The sequence below is a fragment of the Malaclemys terrapin genome, chromosome 22 (assembly GCF_027887155.1).
Source record: "Malaclemys terrapin pileata isolate rMalTer1 chromosome 22, rMalTer1.hap1, whole genome shotgun sequence".
NCBI classification, from domain to species: Eukaryota; Metazoa; Chordata; order Testudines; family Emydidae; genus Malaclemys; species Malaclemys terrapin.
In genome coordinates, this window is record NC_071526.1 from 12083418 (window position 1) to 12102082 (window position 18665).

At 45.2% G+C, this 18665-nt stretch overlaps 2 protein-coding genes across 2 annotated transcripts in view; both read left to right on the top strand.

Moving 5' to 3' along the window:
• Positions 1–8532, top strand: part of MYOM3 (myomesin 3) — a 58379-nt gene extending 49847 nt beyond the window's left edge. The window contains exons 33-37 of the mRNA XM_054011847.1: positions 3221–3384; positions 4214–4250; positions 5527–5549; positions 5650–5705; positions 8016–8532. Coding sequence (XP_053867822.1) covers positions 3221–3384; positions 4214–4250; positions 5527–5549; positions 5650–5705; positions 8016–8279 — 544 coding nt within the window. The 3' untranslated portion in view covers positions 8280–8532. The remainder of the gene's footprint in view (positions 1–3220; positions 3385–4213; positions 4251–5526; positions 5550–5649; positions 5706–8015) is intronic.
• A 5505-nt stretch (positions 8533–14037) lies between these two features.
• On the top strand, positions 14038–18349 carry LOC128827756 (fatty acid-binding protein, liver-like). The gene is made up of 4 exons (XM_054011849.1): positions 14038–14168; positions 15409–15581; positions 16997–17086; positions 18164–18349. Exons 1-4 carry the CDS (start codon positions 14102–14104, stop codon positions 18212–18214), a joined length of 381 nt encoding a protein of 126 aa, XP_053867824.1. The 5' UTR covers positions 14038–14101; the 3' UTR covers positions 18215–18349.
• The last annotated feature ends 316 nt before the right edge of the window (positions 18350–18665 follow it).

Genomic DNA, 18665 nt, shown 5'->3' on the forward strand with positions numbered 1-18665 from the left:
GTTAGAGCGCCTCGGAGGAGCCAAGTACCTGTCCACTTTAGATTTAACTAAAGGATATTGGCAGATCCCACTGACGCCAAACTCCCGAGCAAAGACTGCCTTCCCTACGCCTTTCGGCCTCTTCCAGTTCGTAACCATGCCGTTCGGCTTGCACGGAGCCGCAGCCACGTTCCAACGCCTGATGAACAAGGTCCTCCAGCCCCACGACCAATACGCGGCGGCGTACATCGACGATATCGTGGTTTATAGCCTTGACTGGGAGAGCCATTTACACCACCTGGCAGCAGTGCTACAAGCCCTCAGGACGGCCGGCCTAACAGCTAACCCGGCGAAATGTCACTTAGGCCAAGAAGAGGTGACCTACCTGGGATACACGGTAGGAGGGGGGAAACTAACACCCCTGATTAGCAAGGTACAAGCCCTCAGAGATGTACCCACTCCCACAACGAAGAAACAAGTGCGTCAGTTCTTGGGATTAGCTGGGTACTATCGTCGTTTTGTACCAGACTTCGCATCCATAGCCGCCCCCCTGTCAGATCTAACGAAGAACTCCCAGCCTCGACAGGTACAGTGGACTACACAATGCGAGCGAGCCTTTAACACACTCAAGGAACGGCTCACTCAAGAACCAGTACTACGGCACCCCGACTTCACGAAAGAGTTTATACTCCAAACAGACGCTTCGGAAGTCGGCCTGGGCGCAGTACTCTCCCAGGAAGAAGACGGGGAGGAACATCCTGTACTGTATTTAAGTCGGAAGCTGTTCCCCCGAGAAAGACACTTCTCATCAATAGAGAAAGAGGCCTTGGCGGTACGGTGGGCTATCGACGCCCTCCGTTACTATCTGTTAGGGAATAGTTTTAAATTAATCACGGATCACGCCCCTTTGCGATGGATCCACAGCATGAAAGACACGAATGCTAGAATTATGCGGTGGTACCTCGCCCTCCAGCCTTACGACTTCCAGGTGCTCCACCGACCGGGTAAGGCCCATACTAACGCCGATTTCTTCTCCAGGCTAGGGGAGGAGGGCGAAGAATCGGATCAAGGAGGGGGATCCTTAGCGCAGGGGGTGGTCCGTGAGGGGGCTGTCAGGCTCCCCCCCAACTGCCGAGGCCCTAAACAGTTAGCCCTGACGGCAGAGGATCCGTCACGCTTGTACGGGGTGTGTCTCAAATGCACAGAGAGTGCGAGAGGAGGGAACATACCCCAGCCTAGGCAGACGGCCGTGGGAGGAGAACCCTTGCGGGAAGCCCTGGTGGAGGACCAACCCACACTCCTGGAACCGCCAAGGACTGCGACTTCTCCAGGTCAAGAGGGAGCCTCACTCTGGGGGGGACCAGCCGAGGCGGTGAACCACGAGACCTGTGGAGAATCAGGAGACCCGTGGGACACTCCAGCAGTGGAGCAGATAGGAGGCAGCTTAAGGGACGAGACGGACTGGTACGTCGGACCCGGTAAGCCTCAGCGTGTTTCGGTGGGACCCCCCCGCTGAGACGGTGGATAAGCCGGGTTGCCCATAGGCAAAGACTAATTTCCGGAACTTTGGGGCCAGTAGGCCATAAGGCCCAGTGACAAGGGCTAAGTTTCTAGACTTTGAGCCGGTAAGCTGAGCCGCTGCGGGACAAAGATTGCTTTCCGTGCTCTAGGCCATTAGGCCGGTTAGGATAACCCCCCCCACCCCCCCGGAGGGTTCTTAAGGGGGAGGGTGTGTGGTGGGGCGATTACCCCACACCTAGAGAGACTGGGCTGCGGCAGGCCTAGGCGCCTGCGTAGACGCGCGGCCAATCAGGAGAGGGCTTACTGGGAGCCAATAGGAAGACAGATTGGAGCCAGCCAATCAGAGCCCGGCTTAGCCATATAAAAGGCTGCCCAGAGCAGGAGCAGTCAGTCTGTCCCAGGCCTTCAGAGGGGAAGGTCTGTCTCCGGAGCTGGGAGGCCAGCACCACGGACAGCGCAGTGCAGGCCTGCCTGAGAGAGTGGGAGAAGGCCCTACTCCATAGCCTGCTAGGCGGCAGGCCTGGGAGGAGGAGGCCTAGCGTAGTGAAGGGCCTCTGGACCGGGACTCAGAGTAGTGGGCGGGCCTGAGTCCCCCCCCCCCCCTTTTTCCCCCTTTGTTTGCTGTGCTACCCCGCGCACAGCCACAGGCCGCAGGGAGCGGCCGGTCAGAACCACACCAGGTCCTGGACTGCGAGGATCAGACTTGAGGGTGTGGCACTGTTGTTTAACACCCCCCCCCCCCCCCCTTTTGGAAGGGGGTGTGATTGGACAGAGGGACACTGTCGGAGGGCAGTGCTCCGGAAGAGGACGCCGACGTCGGGAGCAACGCAAGTCCGTGCCCCCCACAGAGGCGCGACGACAGGCGGAACGCCACCCAGGGAGGGCGCTCTACTGGCACAAAACTAATTCCCCGAAGCGGCCAGGAGGAGGCGCCACAGCGGTGAGCTACCGACCCTGTCACAGGGGCCTAAATACCTTTGAGGATTGGGACCCTTGTGCCCAAACCTGCACTCCTGGAAGACAATGGGGGATTCGTCTGAATGAGGATTGCAGGATTGTGGGGATAAGGGGTTTTACGTTCAACTGTCTCTTTACATTGAATCGCGTGTGGGAACTCGTCAGTTACCAATCATGTTCTATTTATTTTCTGCTGCACAAGTACTCCTGGGTGACGATTTCACTGGTGTGATAATGATACTATCAAATGACAGCTCAGCTACAGACATGCGAGGATGTATTCTTTTTAAGTACTTCATCTGTGCTGCTTTATACTTCTCTGCACGACCGCCTCACCCCATTCTGAAGAACTGAATGCCACTCCTGCTTCACATTTATACACCCTTTTATTTGAGCATATCAAAGTTCTTTCCCAACATTAGTTAATTTGGCCTCACAACACCCTTGCAGAATAGACCTATTTTCCAGATAGGCAAAATTTAGAGGTGAAGGGCCAAATTTTCAACAGTATTTAGGCTTAGGCACCCAGGGGCTTTTGAAAATCCCACTAGGTGCCTTTCTGCATGTTTAGTTGCCTAAATACCTTTCAGAATCCAGCCCTAAGAGACTTGCCCACAGTGAGTCTATGGCCATCAGGAATAGAACCCCAGTCCTAGCTCCCAGTCTCTTGTTCTAACCAATAGATCCTAAAAAGTCAGTTTAATCTCAAAACTTGTGCAATTTTACTTCAATGTTGTTAAAATGATATAATTTGTTTCCTTAGGGAGAAGCGACTAGAAAGTGGCGAGAGGTTGAAAAGCGGAAGTACAATGGACCAGATCTGGCTACACATACTGAACCCCACGGATTCGGATAAGGGAAAATATACCCTGGAAATATTTGATGGGAAAGAGTCTCACAGACTATCAACTGACTTGTCTGGGAAAGGTGAACTGGAGCAGAACATTTCTGTCTTAGGGAAGAGCTAAACACCTGCTACCTTCTGAGATTTCCCCCTCACTTGGGCCTTCAGGCTCCCCTCCCTCACGCTGAGATGGGGAGCACAGCAGCGGGGGAGCTCTGTGAAGTGCCGTGGGGATGGTATGCTGTGAATTAGGAGGGGGGGTGGAGGGAAGTGCACAGAGGAGGGTGGTGTGCAGCATGGGGAGAGGGATAGCTCAGTGGTTTGAGCATTAGCCTGCTAAACCCAGGGTTGTGAGTTAGGGATCTGGGACGAAATCAGTACTTAGTCCTGCTAGTGAAGGCAGGGGGCTGGACTCTATCACCTTTCAGGGTCCCTTCCAGTTCTATGAGATAGGTATATCTCCATATATTATGGACAAAGTAGCTAATGGCAGGAAGACTCCAACTCCCCTTAGGGATCATTACTGCCATGGGAGAGGTAGCTCCCAGAGAATAGGGCTGTCCTGAGAGATGACCCAAAATTGATTTGCTTCCCCCACAGACCCATGGGGTTTGCAGGAAGCATCCCTGCCCCTCTCTTGGAGGAGAGAATGTGACTCTCACTCTGCCACTGGGACCTCTCAGAGTTGTTCAGATTACTTTTCCCTTCCCTGGCGCTTCTCTGTGGGAAGGGAGCATCAGGGCCTTGATCTTTTAGCAGCACATAAATAGATCACATGTTTTCTTGAGGCAGCTATAAATACTGTTCTATGTGTGACTCTACATGTCCCTATTATCACACATTAGGTTAAATCTATTAAATAACAAACCGCAAACTACACTTTCTTCTTAAAATCTCTTTTATTCCTTGCAGCTTTCGAAGACGCAATGGCCGAACACCTTAGGCTAAAGTGAGTTTCTTCTCAAATACTTTCACATTTGAAACTGAACTAAGGCCTTGGCTACACTGGCAATTCACAGCGGTGTACTTGCTGCGCTCGGGGGTGTGAAAAAACACCCCCCCTGAGCGCAGTGAGTGCAGCGCTGTAAAGCGCCAGTGTAATCAGCGCTCGCAGCGCTGCAAGCTATTCCCCTCGGAGAATAGGGGCATATGCGCTGTGAAGCGCAATAACACTTGCGCTTCACAGCGCTGCCGCGGCAGCGCTGTGAATCCGCGAGTGTAGCCAAGGCCTAAATGTTTACGTTTAAAGCTGAACCACCTGGTTTATTTTTGTTAATAAATGAGACTCTGCAGCTTGGTTTAACCTCCACGTTGCACATCCCACCATGGAGATCCAATCCTGGCAGATTTCTCAACCATGTCCAGCAGGCCATGTCCCCTCTCAGGGATGGGAAGTGACACTACACCTGGGCAGTCAGGCTGGAAGGTGGGAGCTGAGCATGGCACTGGTGCAGGAGAGGCATAAGGGCCAGCAGCTACAGCAAGGATGGCTCCACAGGGATTGGCAATGTGAACCATGGAAAAAAATGTTGGGTCAGCAGAAAAGACATGGCAGGATCATGGCCACTCCTAAGTCTGAGAGGCGTGGAAATGGAGTTGTCACATGTAGGAGTGACCCTTCCAGATCAGGTTTGAGGCATGATGATGGGATCCCAGGAGGAAGCCTGCATTTCCTGGTCCCTGTGAGGTAACTCTTCTGTAGATACACAGAGGGCTTCAGCTTTCGAGACTGTCACTCTGGGACAGTTTTCAAAACTAAATTCACTTTTAAAGAAGACGTTTTCCTAGACATGAACCTGAAACTCCAACATCAGCTGTTTCTTATAGTGACCAGTAAATCAGAAAGGACCTCTTATCCTTCATGGGTGGAACACTTGTGAGATCAAGCCTTAAGCAAACATTAGAGGAGATGCATTATCCACTGGCTACTATGAAGTTTATCAAGAATTTAAAAAAAATGTTTTCTACATGTCTCTCTAGTTCCAGAAACTGGCCAAAAAAACCTTCATTATGCCCCCCAGATGAAACCTAGAGAATCCCTAAAAATTTCAAACATTTTCCCTGTTCCAATATCTCACCTTACTGCACACCTTTGCTTTCACTTTAGAAGTGAAGTTCTCTATAGAAATTAGGGAACAGGTTCCTATTAAAAACATTCAGGGTACATACATATTTAATAAATAAAAAATACTAAATCTCTTTAATTGTCTTTTTCTTACTTTCAGGGAAGCAGTGATAGCAGAAAAGAGTAAGTAAACAAAAGTTGCACATTCTCCTTGGTTCTGTCATACAGATCAAAGGGCCATACTGGTATGTAAAGCTGAACAGTCACATTTGTTCCTTCCCAGATCGTGCAAGAGTTGTTCAAGGTCTGCCAGATGTTGCCACCATCATGGAGGATAAGGTAATACTAAGTAACTGTATACCTATCATGGCCAGGTTGCACAGATGTGCAAGGATGGCTGGCAGGAAGAGGACAAGCAGATTTCCCCTACCTGTGTCTCCATATAGGGGATGGGCATTGCAGTTGTCAGAGGCCTGGTGTGATACCCATTGCTAACATCACTGAGCAATATGATGGTGGGTGGTCCTTCCAGACACACACACCTTCTCTGTAGGAGAAAATTGTTGGGGGCGGGGCAGGGGTTCCTTTGAAATCCACAAATCTAGGTAGGCCTCAAGGTTCCATTTTTTGTGCACTTGTGAAGTGCAGGGATAGTTTTAATGCTAAAATAGAAAAAGTTACATGAACGGCTCTATCCTTACTCAACTGCTCTCCTTAGACACCACATCCTAGTTTTCAGGTGCTGACAATGATCTATTGTAGCTGTTTCATATGCCCCTAGTCTCCCTTCCCAACCCTTGCTTTAGGCTAACAACTTTATATATGGGTCCTGATTCTTCTGTCACACTAGTTTTATAATCTATTGGACTGGATTCTCCTATAAGGGCACTGTGGCTGAGTAAAGAGGCTTTACAATGACTGTAAATGTAATTTATGCCCACTTTAAGGTCCCTTTACACTGCCAGAATGGTGTAAAGGGGCCTTAGCACAAATGAGAATCAGTCCCATTTACTTCAATTGAGTTATTCCTGATTTACCCTGGGGAAAGTGGCAGAAGAAAGAAGCCTATCATAATGTCTAAATCTCACCAACTGGCCGGCCCCATCAAAAATCTTAGCGGCTTCTGAGGTCACTTAAAATGACTCACTTTTGTTTAGACATGTATAACCCAGGTTTTGAAAGCGGTTAATATAAGTCACCTATACTTCATATAACCACAGCTGTGCCAATGGAACCTGCAAGGAAGAGTAATTAAATTTTAACCATAGCCGCCCTTTGTTTAAAGCTGCAGGCTAGAGAAAGTAATTCTATCTCATTGTGATGCTGTGACTTCTAAACAAAGATGCCTCCCTGCAGGGAAACCTACACCCCTGCAGGAGCTGTACACAGGTTGCAGTTGGTGTGTTTGTACAGTGTCAGACACACTATTGGCATGCACTAAATAAATAAAAATGTGGAGCAGTCATTCTCTCCATTCACATTATTCTGGTGTTTAAGACCCCTACACCTATCCAAAAGAAGATAAACCTGCCCAGCTTAGCAGCCTGAATAGCCAGGATAATTTGCAATTTTAACAACCTCATAGGAAGTATTTAGGTTTTGCTGTGGTAGATTTGTTCACTAATAATATAAATCTTGCCCGCCCCCTCAAGAACCTAGTTCTGCCACCTCTGATATACTTCTCAACTCAACTAGATCCTACTATTGAGGGACTCCTGTCTTGTATCATAATGAATAACTCCTTCATAGCCTAGAAACTAAAACAGCCTTCAATTTTATGGTCACATCAATGATCCTTAACATTTTCAAAGCAGTTAAACATACTTCCATTGCTAATGGCCCCAAACAGAGTAGCAATGATTTCAGCTGCATGGATTCAATTTCCTATATGGCTAAAGATTTGTGCGCTTAAAAAATGTAGCCTTCCATTTCCTGGCAAGCAAAATGGTATTGTAAGATCATGCTGTCCTAGGCACTGAATAAGAGAAGTACAGTATCTATTTTAGGTAAAAAAAAATTGCTGGGATCAGAATCAGGCCCATAGACTTGTATTCTCAGACTACTGCCTCTCATGCTGATCAGTATCGTCTCATGGTTTCCTCTCTACTTCCCATCTGTATCCACCTGTTGTCTCTTGTCTTATACCTAAAGCTCTTTGGGGGCAGGGACCATCTTTTTGTTCTGTATTTGTACCACAATGGGGTTCTGGTCAATGACTAGGTCTCCTGGTAATACAAATAATTAATAAGAATAATAATACATGAGAGATAATCTTATCTCTTGGGATCGACACGGCTACAAAAATACTGCCAACAATAGTAATCCATAGCATTTATATGGTGCTTTCCATCTTCAAAGCACTTAACAAATGTTAATCAGTTAATCCTCTCAAGTCCCTCTCTGGGGTAGGTGAATAAGCAGTATGATCCCCATTATACAGATGAGGAAACTGAGACAGAAAAGTGGGTAAGTAGCTTGCCTGAGGCCAGAGTGCCTGCGCTGATAAGAACTTACGAGTTCCTGGATCAGCGAAACTTGCGGGGGTTTTTGGAGATCCATTTTTATCTTTCCTTCTTTGTCAAATTATGCTTTAAGCCACTGGCTGTGAATTGCCACTGTAACGCTATATTTACTATATTTTTAAAACAGACCCTGTGTTTGACATGCTGCATATCTGGTGATCCTTACCCAGAAATCAGTTGGTTCAAGAATGAGAAGTTAGTAGTTTTTAAAGATCGTTACAAAATGGATGTGAAGGGGATAGTTGTCACAATTACCATTGAGAAAGTCTGCGGTGACGACACAGGAAAATACAGCATCTATGTCAAGAACAAATATGGCTCTGAAACGGGGCAGGTTACTATCAGTGTGTACAAGCATGGAGAAGAACCGATCGAGCTACGGGAAAAATGATTGCCAACCCACTCAGAAACCCAGGTTGGGATTTCCAAAGAGGCTTAAAGGCATTAGGCACCAAACTCCCATTGAATGTCAAAGGGATTTAGACACTTGGGTTCCTTTGACAATCCCAGCCTTAAAATTCAGACTAGTATCTCTTTTTATTATCTACGTATAAAATAAAGGTTTTCACAGTGATTTACAGTATAAGAAATCACCATATACCCCTCTTAAAAGCATCTATAGAAATCTGGAGAAAACCTTCAAAATCCCACTCTAACTCTACAGAATTAGACAACCACTTCATATAGTGTGCCACTTTTCAGCTAACAGCACTATGTATAAGATACAGTAGGGGTTCATGTATACAAGAACTTATCAGTTTGTATTAAGCCCCTGTGTGTTATTGAATATCCTGTAGCAGGAGAATGTTGATGTGTGCATTGTTATTAAAACGTAACCCTGCTTGGGCCCAATTCAGCACAGTACTCAAGCACATGCATAACTAGATGTCAGTGGGACCACTGGTGTGCTGAAAGTTAGGCATGTTCCTAAATACCTCGCTGAAACAGGGCCTTGATGCACTTATATTTACAAGGCTAAGCCATGTGGGAGGAAAGTAAGGCAGCATTTAATGCTGTTTTAAATAAAGATCAAGGCAAAAATGGAAAAGTTCATTTTTAAAATGTTTGACAGCTACTGTTTCTAAACTACCCACACTTTCAGAAGAGGGTTTCCATGCCACTGTTTTATCTGTTACTATTGATCAAGAACAGTGTTTGCCTGTCATACTGTAGTTGATCCTGTATTCTATGCAGTGTTTAAAAGGTGTGTGCTAAATAAAAAATCTAAACCTTGACAACAATACAGGAGTGAGTCGTACCTAAAAGTGTCCATGGAAAGGACTGTTTGGAAACAGATTTGTGTTTGTGAGGGAGAGAGAAAGAGCAAGAAATACAAACTTTTCTGAATCGGAGGTAACTTCCCGATATGACTAACTAGATTAGTTTAAACCGAACACATCTTCTACAAAGGTGTTTGTACAGTGCCAAGTACAATGGACCTGGGATCTTGGTTGGTCCCTAGGCATTGCTATAATAAACATGATGAATAACAATGATGACATGACATAGTATTTGGGACCAGATCCTCTCTCCTTAGAGGATTACGTATACCTAGATGATGTCATAATTCATACACCAGACTGGGTAACCCACTTGAAGAAAGTTGAGGCAGTACTGCGCACCTTAAGATGGGCTGGCCTCACCGCTAACCAGTAGCGTAGCTAGGGGGGTTCAGGGGAAGCAGCCGCTTCCCCTCAGTACATTTTTCAAAAGCGAGCCACCGCTGGGGTCCTGCAGGCAAGTGGGGGGGCAGCACGGCCGGACTCCAGAGGAGCCATTGTGTGTGGGGGGGGCGGCGGGCGCAGCCAGAGGAGCGAAGGGGCCAGCTCCTCGGCCATTGCGCCCCACGCGGCCCCAACATTGCTGCCGCGGCCGCCTCCTGCAGCAGCTCAGGGCTCGGCGGCTGAGCGCTCCGCAGTTGGCGGGCAGATCCCCTCTCCCCGGCAGCTTCCTGCTTCCGGGCCGAGGGGATCTGCCCGCCAGCTGCAAAGTGCTTGGTTGCCGAGCCCTGAGCTGCCGCAGGAGGCAGCCGCGCTGAGCGTGGGGCGCAATGGCCAAGGAGCCCAGCCGCTTCGCTCCTCCGGCCGCGCCTGCCGCCCCCCCAAATGGCTCCTCCAGAGTCCGGCCGTGCTGCCCCCCCCCCTCCCCTCCCCCTTGCTTGCAGGAGCCCAGCACCGGCCCGGCAGGCTCCGCTTTTGAAAAAAATGCTGGGCTGCCTGGGCTAAGGGAACCAGGAAGCTGCCAGGGAGAGGGGATCTGCCCGCCCCACTGCTCCGTTCCCCCCAGCCCCCGGGAGAAGCGAGCAGCGCCCGCCTGCCACCCCTTCCCCCGCGCCCACTCCCCCCCGAGCCCCTCCAAGGGGGGGGCGCAGCATGGCTGCAGCGTGGCCGGAGGAGCCGGGGGGGGGGGGGCGCGGAGCGGCCGGAGGAGGAGCCAAGGAGGGGTGTGGCCAGAGGAGGAGCCAAGGGGGGGCACCTTTTTTATGGTTGCTCCCCCTGCACTGAGAAGCTGGCTACGCCACTGCTGCTAATCCCACTAAATGCACTATAGAGCTAGCAGAGGCTAGGTACCTGAGGTATATTGTAGGAAGGGGCATAGTGAAGCCCCAAACGAATAAGCTAGAGGCAATTCAAAACTGACCCCGGCCAACCCGAAAGAAGCAGGTGCACGCGTTCCTAGGCGTGGTAGGCTATTACCGACGTTTTATTCCCCACTTCGCCACTGGGGCAAGTCCCCTAACGGACCTTGTAAAGGCCCGAGGTCCAGACATGGTGAAGTGGACCGCCGCAGCAGAGGGGGTGTTCACAGACTTTCGGACAGCCCTTTGTAAGGACCCCGTACTCATAGCCTCAGACTTTAACAAGGAATTTATTCTACAAACAGATGTTTCCAAGGTGGGGTTGGGGGCGGTTCTGTCGCAAATGGTGAGAGAAAAGGAACACCCAATCCTCTACTTAAGCAGAAAGCTGCTCCCAAGAGAACAGAAATATGCAGTAGTGGAGAGAGAATGCCTTGCTGTGAAATGAGCCAGGGAAACACTGCGTTATTACCTTTTAGGCCAGCGATTTACTCTTGTGACGGACTATGTACCCCTCCAGTGGATGCAGCGGAATAAGGAAAAGAACGCAAGGGTCACCAGGTGATTCTTATCCCTCCAACCGTTCCAGTTCCGAATATGGCACAGGGCTGGATGCCACCATGGCAATGCTGATGGTCTGTCACGAGCACACTGCCTGGCATCCCAAGTTGCCCAACACTATGGTGTTGAGCAGGTTGGGGGGATATGTGATGGGGCAAGGCCAGATGGCTATAGGAAAATAGTGAGAATCAGGTATGTTAGCACTAAGCTAAACAAATCCCTAGTACCATGGTAACCAAATGGCAGTTGCTCCAGGTTAATCAAGACACCGGGGGCCAATTAAGATCCTTCCCGAAAGCAGTGGAGACAACTAGGTTGATTGGGACACCTGAAGCCAACCATGGACTGGCTGAAGCTAGTTAAAAGCCTCCCGCTTGGTCAGGTGGCAGGTGTGCTAGGAGCTGCAGAAGGGAGCCACACTGCTAGAGAAACGGAGCAGTACAAACCTTATCAGGCACAAGGAAGGAGGCCCTAAGGTAAGGGTGATGCAGATATTGAGGAAATGGGGGCTGCTGTGGGGAAGCGGCCCAGGGAATCATACTTGTCCTGTTTCCAAAAAGTCAGCTACCAAGAGCTGCTACTATCAGGATCCCTGGGCTGGAGCCCGGAGTAGAGAGTGGGCCTAGGCTCACCCCCTTCCTGACTAATCACTGAGAGACTGGGAGACAACAGAGACTGTGCAAGGGAGGATAACCTCTCCTCACCTCCCTTGCTGGCTTATGATGAAAATGGCTCAGTAGACTGTGACCTTTGCCTCTAGAGAGAGAAGGGCTATGTGGAGGGTCACAGTGAGCCCCGGAGGCTAGCGTAATCTGCCAGGAAGTGCGGGACCCACTGAGACAAGGTTGGAGCTTTGTCACACTATGGATTGATGTACATGTGTCTTCTGTCCTCCCCCCCCCCCCACACACACACACACACACAGAGAAATCCCTTTATAAAGCCTAATTGTGAGTGCAACAGATGCTTACCACTGTTGGTCTGTTGTGCACTTTAGTTTAATGTTTAGCTGCCCAAGGTCTGGCTGCTGGAGGACAATGAGGACAGGTCACTATGAAAAAATTAATGAAATATTTGAGTCAGTGAACTTTTCCAAAGTCAGGGTCTGGTGTTTGTGCATGAACTCCTCACAGAAATTGAAACTTTCAGCTGCAAACAGATGAGCTGCCTGATGAGCAGCATTGCATTGTTGGCAAGGTGCAGTTTGTATATTTCCCCCTTCATATGAAGCATCAAGTATTGGCTATAGCTGGGGACAGGATAACACACTGTTGGATCAATGGTTTGCTCAACTAAAGCAAATACTTTACAGATATATTTTAAAATTCCTTATTAACAAACATATAATAATATTTTAAAATCACAAATTGGATCTCTAAAATGAATTTTAAAACATTCAAATGATTAAAGACAATATAGTTTAGGGCAGTGTGCTCTTAAAACTAAGTGGAGGTTTAGTAGCCAGCACTAGAACTCAGATCTCCTAACTCTTAATCCTGTGACATGCTCACTGATTAAAACTGTGATGAATTAGAGATAGACCTGAACTGTCCCAAAGTTTGGGGTGTATTTGGATCTCTGATCCCAATTTGGGCTTGTCTCTAAAAAATTTAAACTAGACAACAATGTAAAGTAAATTTGTAAGAAAAATTCATCATTGTTTTCCCATTCAGCTAAAAACTACTACCTAGTCTGTAGTACAGTACTAGAAATGTTGATTTAGATAGGTCAGTCACCTCTAGGGCACAAACACTATTTGAATTAAGCAATTTTATTGCAAACCACAGTTTTACCTAATGCCTTCCAAAGCCAGCAGTCAGGCTTGATCAAGGAGGGATGAATATTACACTGTAAGTGAGGAATTCTGAGATTATGAATGTGGAGAGTAACAGTCAAGAATTAAGTACTCCCATTTATTTTTCCACGTCAATCCCCAGGCAACAGTTCCATGTTTTGTTTCCACTTTAAATCTGTATGTATGGGACCATCACTAAATACATTTAAATATTGTAACAAACTGATTAGTGCATATGTGCCCCCACTGATATCTACTGGATGGAATCAGAACTGATCAGCTGTAGGTCATAGGCCCTATACTGATCATCACTAAAGGAGATTCTTCTTTTCCTCACATGGTAGGGCCCAGTTCTTTTGGAAGAGACTGATCTGTGTTCTATCTTCACTGTCTCAGTGAAGTTCCAAGTACCCACATGCAGCAGAGTGAGTCATGAAGCTCTTCACTGGCCATGGATTTATTACAGTATATAAGAAATATAATTTCACATCCAGTGACTATTTCTCTAAAGTTTTATATAACTGAACACTTTTATTTATTTAGAAAATGATTAAAATTTTCAGTGACTTACGAGCCTAAGTATCATTTTAACTAATGACTTAGGCATGGTCTACACAGTTTATGTACCAGTATAACTGTATCCATTTGGGGTGTAATTCTTTTTATTTATATAGTTATATCAGTATAACTCCTAGTGTGGACATGGTTATAGCTGTACAAAGGTGCCTTTCACCAGTATAGCTTATTCTCCTTCCTTTATGGAATAAGCTATACCAGGATAAGCAAATTTATATTGGTATAACTGCATCCACACTAGAGAGGTTGTATTGCTTTAACTATACCATTATATTTAAAGTGATACAAATTTTATGAGTACACAAACCCTTATGCATTTAGGAGCCTAAGTACCATTGGCTTTCAATAAGACAAGGGCTTACCTACACAGGGAAATAGCCTGGAATAGCTATTCCACATTAGCTCCCCCTGTGGCTATTCTTATTCTGCATTTTGTACTTTAGTTTAATTTATTTTGGAAGCAATAAACTGTCTATGAAAGAGACAGTCAAGGTAAAGAGACAGCCACAGACCACAACGAACTAGAGGTTATTTCTATTAAGAATAAACAGATGATTAATAATTGATACTTCATTGTTAATAATTAGCAGATCATCTCATGAGATAGGCCACATTTCTTTCTGTATAAATAGCATTTAATTCAGTAGACGGCTGCTCCATTCTCTTTCTGGCATCACTGCCATACTGTACTGCACCATCCATAATGGCATTCAATGGAACCTGGCAGGTGTATGCTCAAGACAACTATGAAGAGTTTCTGAAAGCTCTTGGTAAGTGTCCTATTTTTTTTTCTACAACTTGCTGGGTTTGTGAAATATAACACTTTGCATTTAAGGAACCTTCCATCAGAGAATATCGAAAGTGTTTTTCACAAACCACCTTCCATGAGGTAGGTAAGTGTTGTTAGTCCCATTTTAGATATAAAGTGAAGTGAAGGCACTTGCTCAAAAGTCACCCAGGAAAAGCCAGGGATAAAACCCAGATCGACTCAGCCTTAACCACAAGACTGGCCTTCTCATGAAAGAAAAGGTATCAGTTAATCTTATAAACTGAAACAGGTCAACTAGTAGGGCATTGGTAATGGGATATAGAGCCTCTCAGCTCTGTTACCAGTTCACATAGAGCCTCTGGCAGTAATCACTGATTACCTTATGGCTGTTTGTTAGCCTACATGAAATGAGTTTGATGGTCTCTAGCTAGTGGTGTCTAGGTTATTAAAAAACACCACCATAGTTTGCATTGTCAGTTGCAGCACAACAATCAAATTACATAGAGCGGAATGCCTCACTCAGTGAAAATCCCTTCTCAAAGAACATGTTGCCTAAACTACGCCCTCAGCCCCAAAGGTGATCCTTTCAGGTCCGCATTGAAGCCTACTGATGAGGCAGCCTGGGGACACTTGCACTGTTGCTGCCCTGTGGTTATGCAGGGGACTTCAGTGTGTCCTGGGGGAGGATGAGAGAGAAAATGAACCTTATGTAATGCTACTCATGTCACTTAGTGCAGTACTAAAAGTGCTCAGACATTACGGTGATATAAGAAAAAAACTATATAGAATAGAAAAGAACATAGAAAAGGTGGTCAGCCTTTCACCAGTGCTAAAATATGCACACAATTTAAAAAGAGAAATTAATTTATTGTACTAATGTAATATTAGGGCAAAACCACTTCAAAGTGCTTGTAAATATGACACGTGTGTGTGTGTGTGCACACACATATATAAAAAATATGGAAGATCCTCCATTTTAAAAAAAACAGTATACCTCATAAAGAACTGCCAGTGAATCTCCAAGATTATAAGAAAAGGAATCTAAAACCAAGTGTCCCATTAATTAAATTGTATGCCCATAGAGAACTGGGTAATCTAACTTTGACTTCCTTTTCTGTTGTTGATTTGTGTCAACCTTGTCACTTCAAATAAAATACTTTGATTCAGTGCATAACATACAAACCCTGTACTTCCCTCCGCATAATAGAGAAGTTAAAATTCCATTTTTCCTCTTTCTGCAGCATTGGCAGATGACCTCATCAAAGTTGCCAAAGACATTAAGCCTGTTATTGAAATACAACAAAATGGAAACAATTTTGTTGTGACATCAAAAACACCTAAGCAGTCTGTAACAAATTCATTTACTCTGGGGAAAGAGGCTGACATCACTACTATGGATGGCAAAAAACTAAAGGTAATATATTTCAAGAACAATAACTGCTCCCTCACTAGTACTTCAGTGTCATTTTGCAAGTGGAATTTCTTTGTACTATTCCCATTAGGAAACTTCAATTGCTTCTGATAGGATCTTTGTTTCTATTGATGAGTAAGAAATTAAGTAAAACTTAAAAGCTTTTAACGCAAGCATGCAGGTTACATGGTAAGTGAAGGAGCCAGAAAGACTGTTTGTCTAGCTGGCTTTGGGGTTAGTGACACAGGGAATCTAAGTTTGTGTCACAAACTGTCATGTTAGCAGGTCCCGAGAAAGTTGTGGAGGCAACACATTAAACAACTGTAGAAGAGCAATCACCTTACACCACTCTAGAGCAAACGCCTCTAGTTTCAGAAGGAGCTGCTTCCAGACCCTTTCAGCTGGAGAAATGGTTGCTGCAAAGCACAGTTTGAAGAAACCCCCATTAACCTCTAGGGAAAAATGAATGCTTTGTACTAATTCAGCTCTTGTCACACAACAGCTCATTAAAACACTCAGGTATAAGGTAACATTTCTTAAGGTAATCAAATCTGCTGCTTGTGCATAAATTGATCAACCCAGGGGTCAGGGAGGAATTTTATTCCCCATGTACATGAATAATTGGCTATATATGATTATGGAGTTTTTCACTTTTCCCCTGAAACAGTGATTCCCAAATAGTGGTGTGTGTGGCACACTTGCTGGTCTGAATAGAGCTGACTGTTCCCCATGGTGCTAGCTCTCCATGTAGTTTCTAGCTGATAAAGCACATTAAATGTGTTCTTACTATTTTTTCACGTAGGGTATTGCTGTAGCTACCAGTTGTGGCAGGGGAATTGGGTCATATGTTTATGAATAGAAATGAAGGTAGTTTGAGACAATCTTTTTGTTAAGATGTTGTCTACACTATTTTTAAAAAAAAAAAAAAAATTTTTTTTTTGAGATCCCCAGCCACCACTGCCAGAAGAAGGATAACATCCTAGATGAACCAACAGTTTGATCCAGTGTAGCAAAACCCATTGTATAGTCTTACCTTTCGTAGGACAAATTTTACTCTTATTTGGCATATTTCAACTGCCAGTTAACTTTAATACAATACCAATAACTGTAAAGTCTTTCTAATATATCTGTATTTCCGGCACACCAAGAAGTAGCATTTATACATGCATTGGTATTGTTTCAACAGTTAGAGAAGTTTTCATTGAATGCTAAACAAGATGCTCATTACTCCTGTCAATCTGAAGTTAGCATGAGATTAATGAAATATGGAAGTGCAGATACTGATTCATTCTTATCTGTGTATCTAACTACCATTCAAACTAATTTCCTAGTTTCTACCTTTTGGCCTAAATTGCCTACCAGAAATGTACTTGCTAGGCTACTATAAATACTTACGTTTTAAAAATTTGTGTTCACAGTGCACGGTTAACATGATAGGTGGGAAGCTTGTATGCAAATCAGAAACATTCTGCCATGAACAGGAAATTAAAGGAAATGAAATGGTGGAGGTAAGTGATGGGGAGGGGGGGAATTTCCTATGCCTGTCAGTTTATAAACTGACACCATCACTTTAAAAAGTCCTGGTGTTGAGCACAGGAATTACTACTGTGAGCATGGATTATATCACTACATTAATGAAAGAATATGTAACTTTAAAATTCCAGTGGTGATTGCAACCAGCAAGAAACGACATTAGTCACCATTTAGTACAGCCAGGGTGATGCATTGTTACTTATTGACTTAACTGAATCTCCTCTACACATGGACAATGCCTGTGACTGTCCATGACAGTTTCACTCTATGCATTTCTATCACTGAAAGTTGCTATCCCTTCCCAGGATACATTGAGACAAATTCATTTTCATTATCGTTTCATTTTAGGCACTCAGGTTTAGCGTTGCTAGCTTTTGACCATCGTGGGCATGCTCTGCAAGATTTTTCACAGGGTTGTACAGCTGGGATGCTCTTGAGCAGAGAATGAAAACTGAATCAAGCCATGCTAATTTAAATTTTCACCTGTTTCATTTACAAATCCTAGGAACTTATGTGTCCTGAACTGTTCCCTACTGGCACAGAATCCTTCTCCCAGGGAATTAAACGTTCACTTGCCAGGCTTTTAAGATGTATTCCAGTTGGTGTGATTACTGTTATAAGATTTACAGCTAAAGTTTTCAGGGATTTTATGTGCCTAGGGATTTTAAATGCCCAGTTTCCTTAGATGGCTTTGAAAATCCTAGACTACTTTCTTTAATAAATCTGCAAAAACCAGATCAATAGTACTTATCTGGGGCAGTGGGTTTCTAGTATAGGGAACATACTTGTGACTGAGGTTACTCCAACAATGCACTTGAAGATAACATTGGATTATTCAGATTTTCAGTGTTCAGAACTGGTTCCCTAACAGGAACACCATTGTTTCAGTATGAATGTACTCAGCATGTCCATATGCAATTGCTGTAACTGTATTTTCAGATGATATGATATGGAATTACAAATATACTACAGCAACTTCAAAGCTGTTGGCTACATACAGGTCCCCCTACAGTCTAAATGGAAAACAAGTAATATATCTGTGTATTTTACAGACTCTGACTGTTGGTTCAGCAACCCTCGTCAGAAAAAGCAAGAAGGTATAAACAATAAGAAGAGAGACCCATTCTACGTTGGACATTTTTACATTCCAGAATTAAAGTGCATTTGCCCTCAGTTGTGAAATTTGTTGTTTTGGAAAAAATGCCATGGAAAATAAAGAAATAGGATCTCCGCTTCCTTTCCATGTTCATACGTGACTTACACCAATATAAGACTTCCTTTTTCCTGACTATAGCGACACACTCCCTATTCTAACTTCTGGTGGCCTACTTCCCAGCCACGCAAACCTCCAATTGATTTCAACAAGAGTTTTGCCTGTGTAAGTACAGGATTGGACAGCTAGTGAAACAGTGATTTGCAATAACGATTACAGAGAGGCTGAAAGCTATTAAGAATGTGTCTCTGCCTCTTATCCTTATTAAGGAAGAAGATAAGTTTAATAAACCCCAACACCTTCTCTCTTACTCTCTGCCCAATAGATCTGGGAGATCTACA

Bases quoted from the DNA above. Each gene is read 5' to 3' on its own strand.
- LOC128827756 (XM_054011849.1), top strand. From the start codon at position 14,102: ATGGCATTCAATGGAACCTGGCAGGTGTATGCTCAAGACAACTATGAA. The intron at 14,169-15,408 runs GTAAGTGTCCTA...CTCTTTCTGCAG, and splicing joins AGAGTTTCTGAAAGCTCTTG to CATTGGCAGATGACCTCATC. The intron at 15,582-16,996 runs GTAATATATTTC...TTGTGTTCACAG, and splicing joins TGGATGGCAAAAAACTAAAG to TGCACGGTTAACATGATAGG.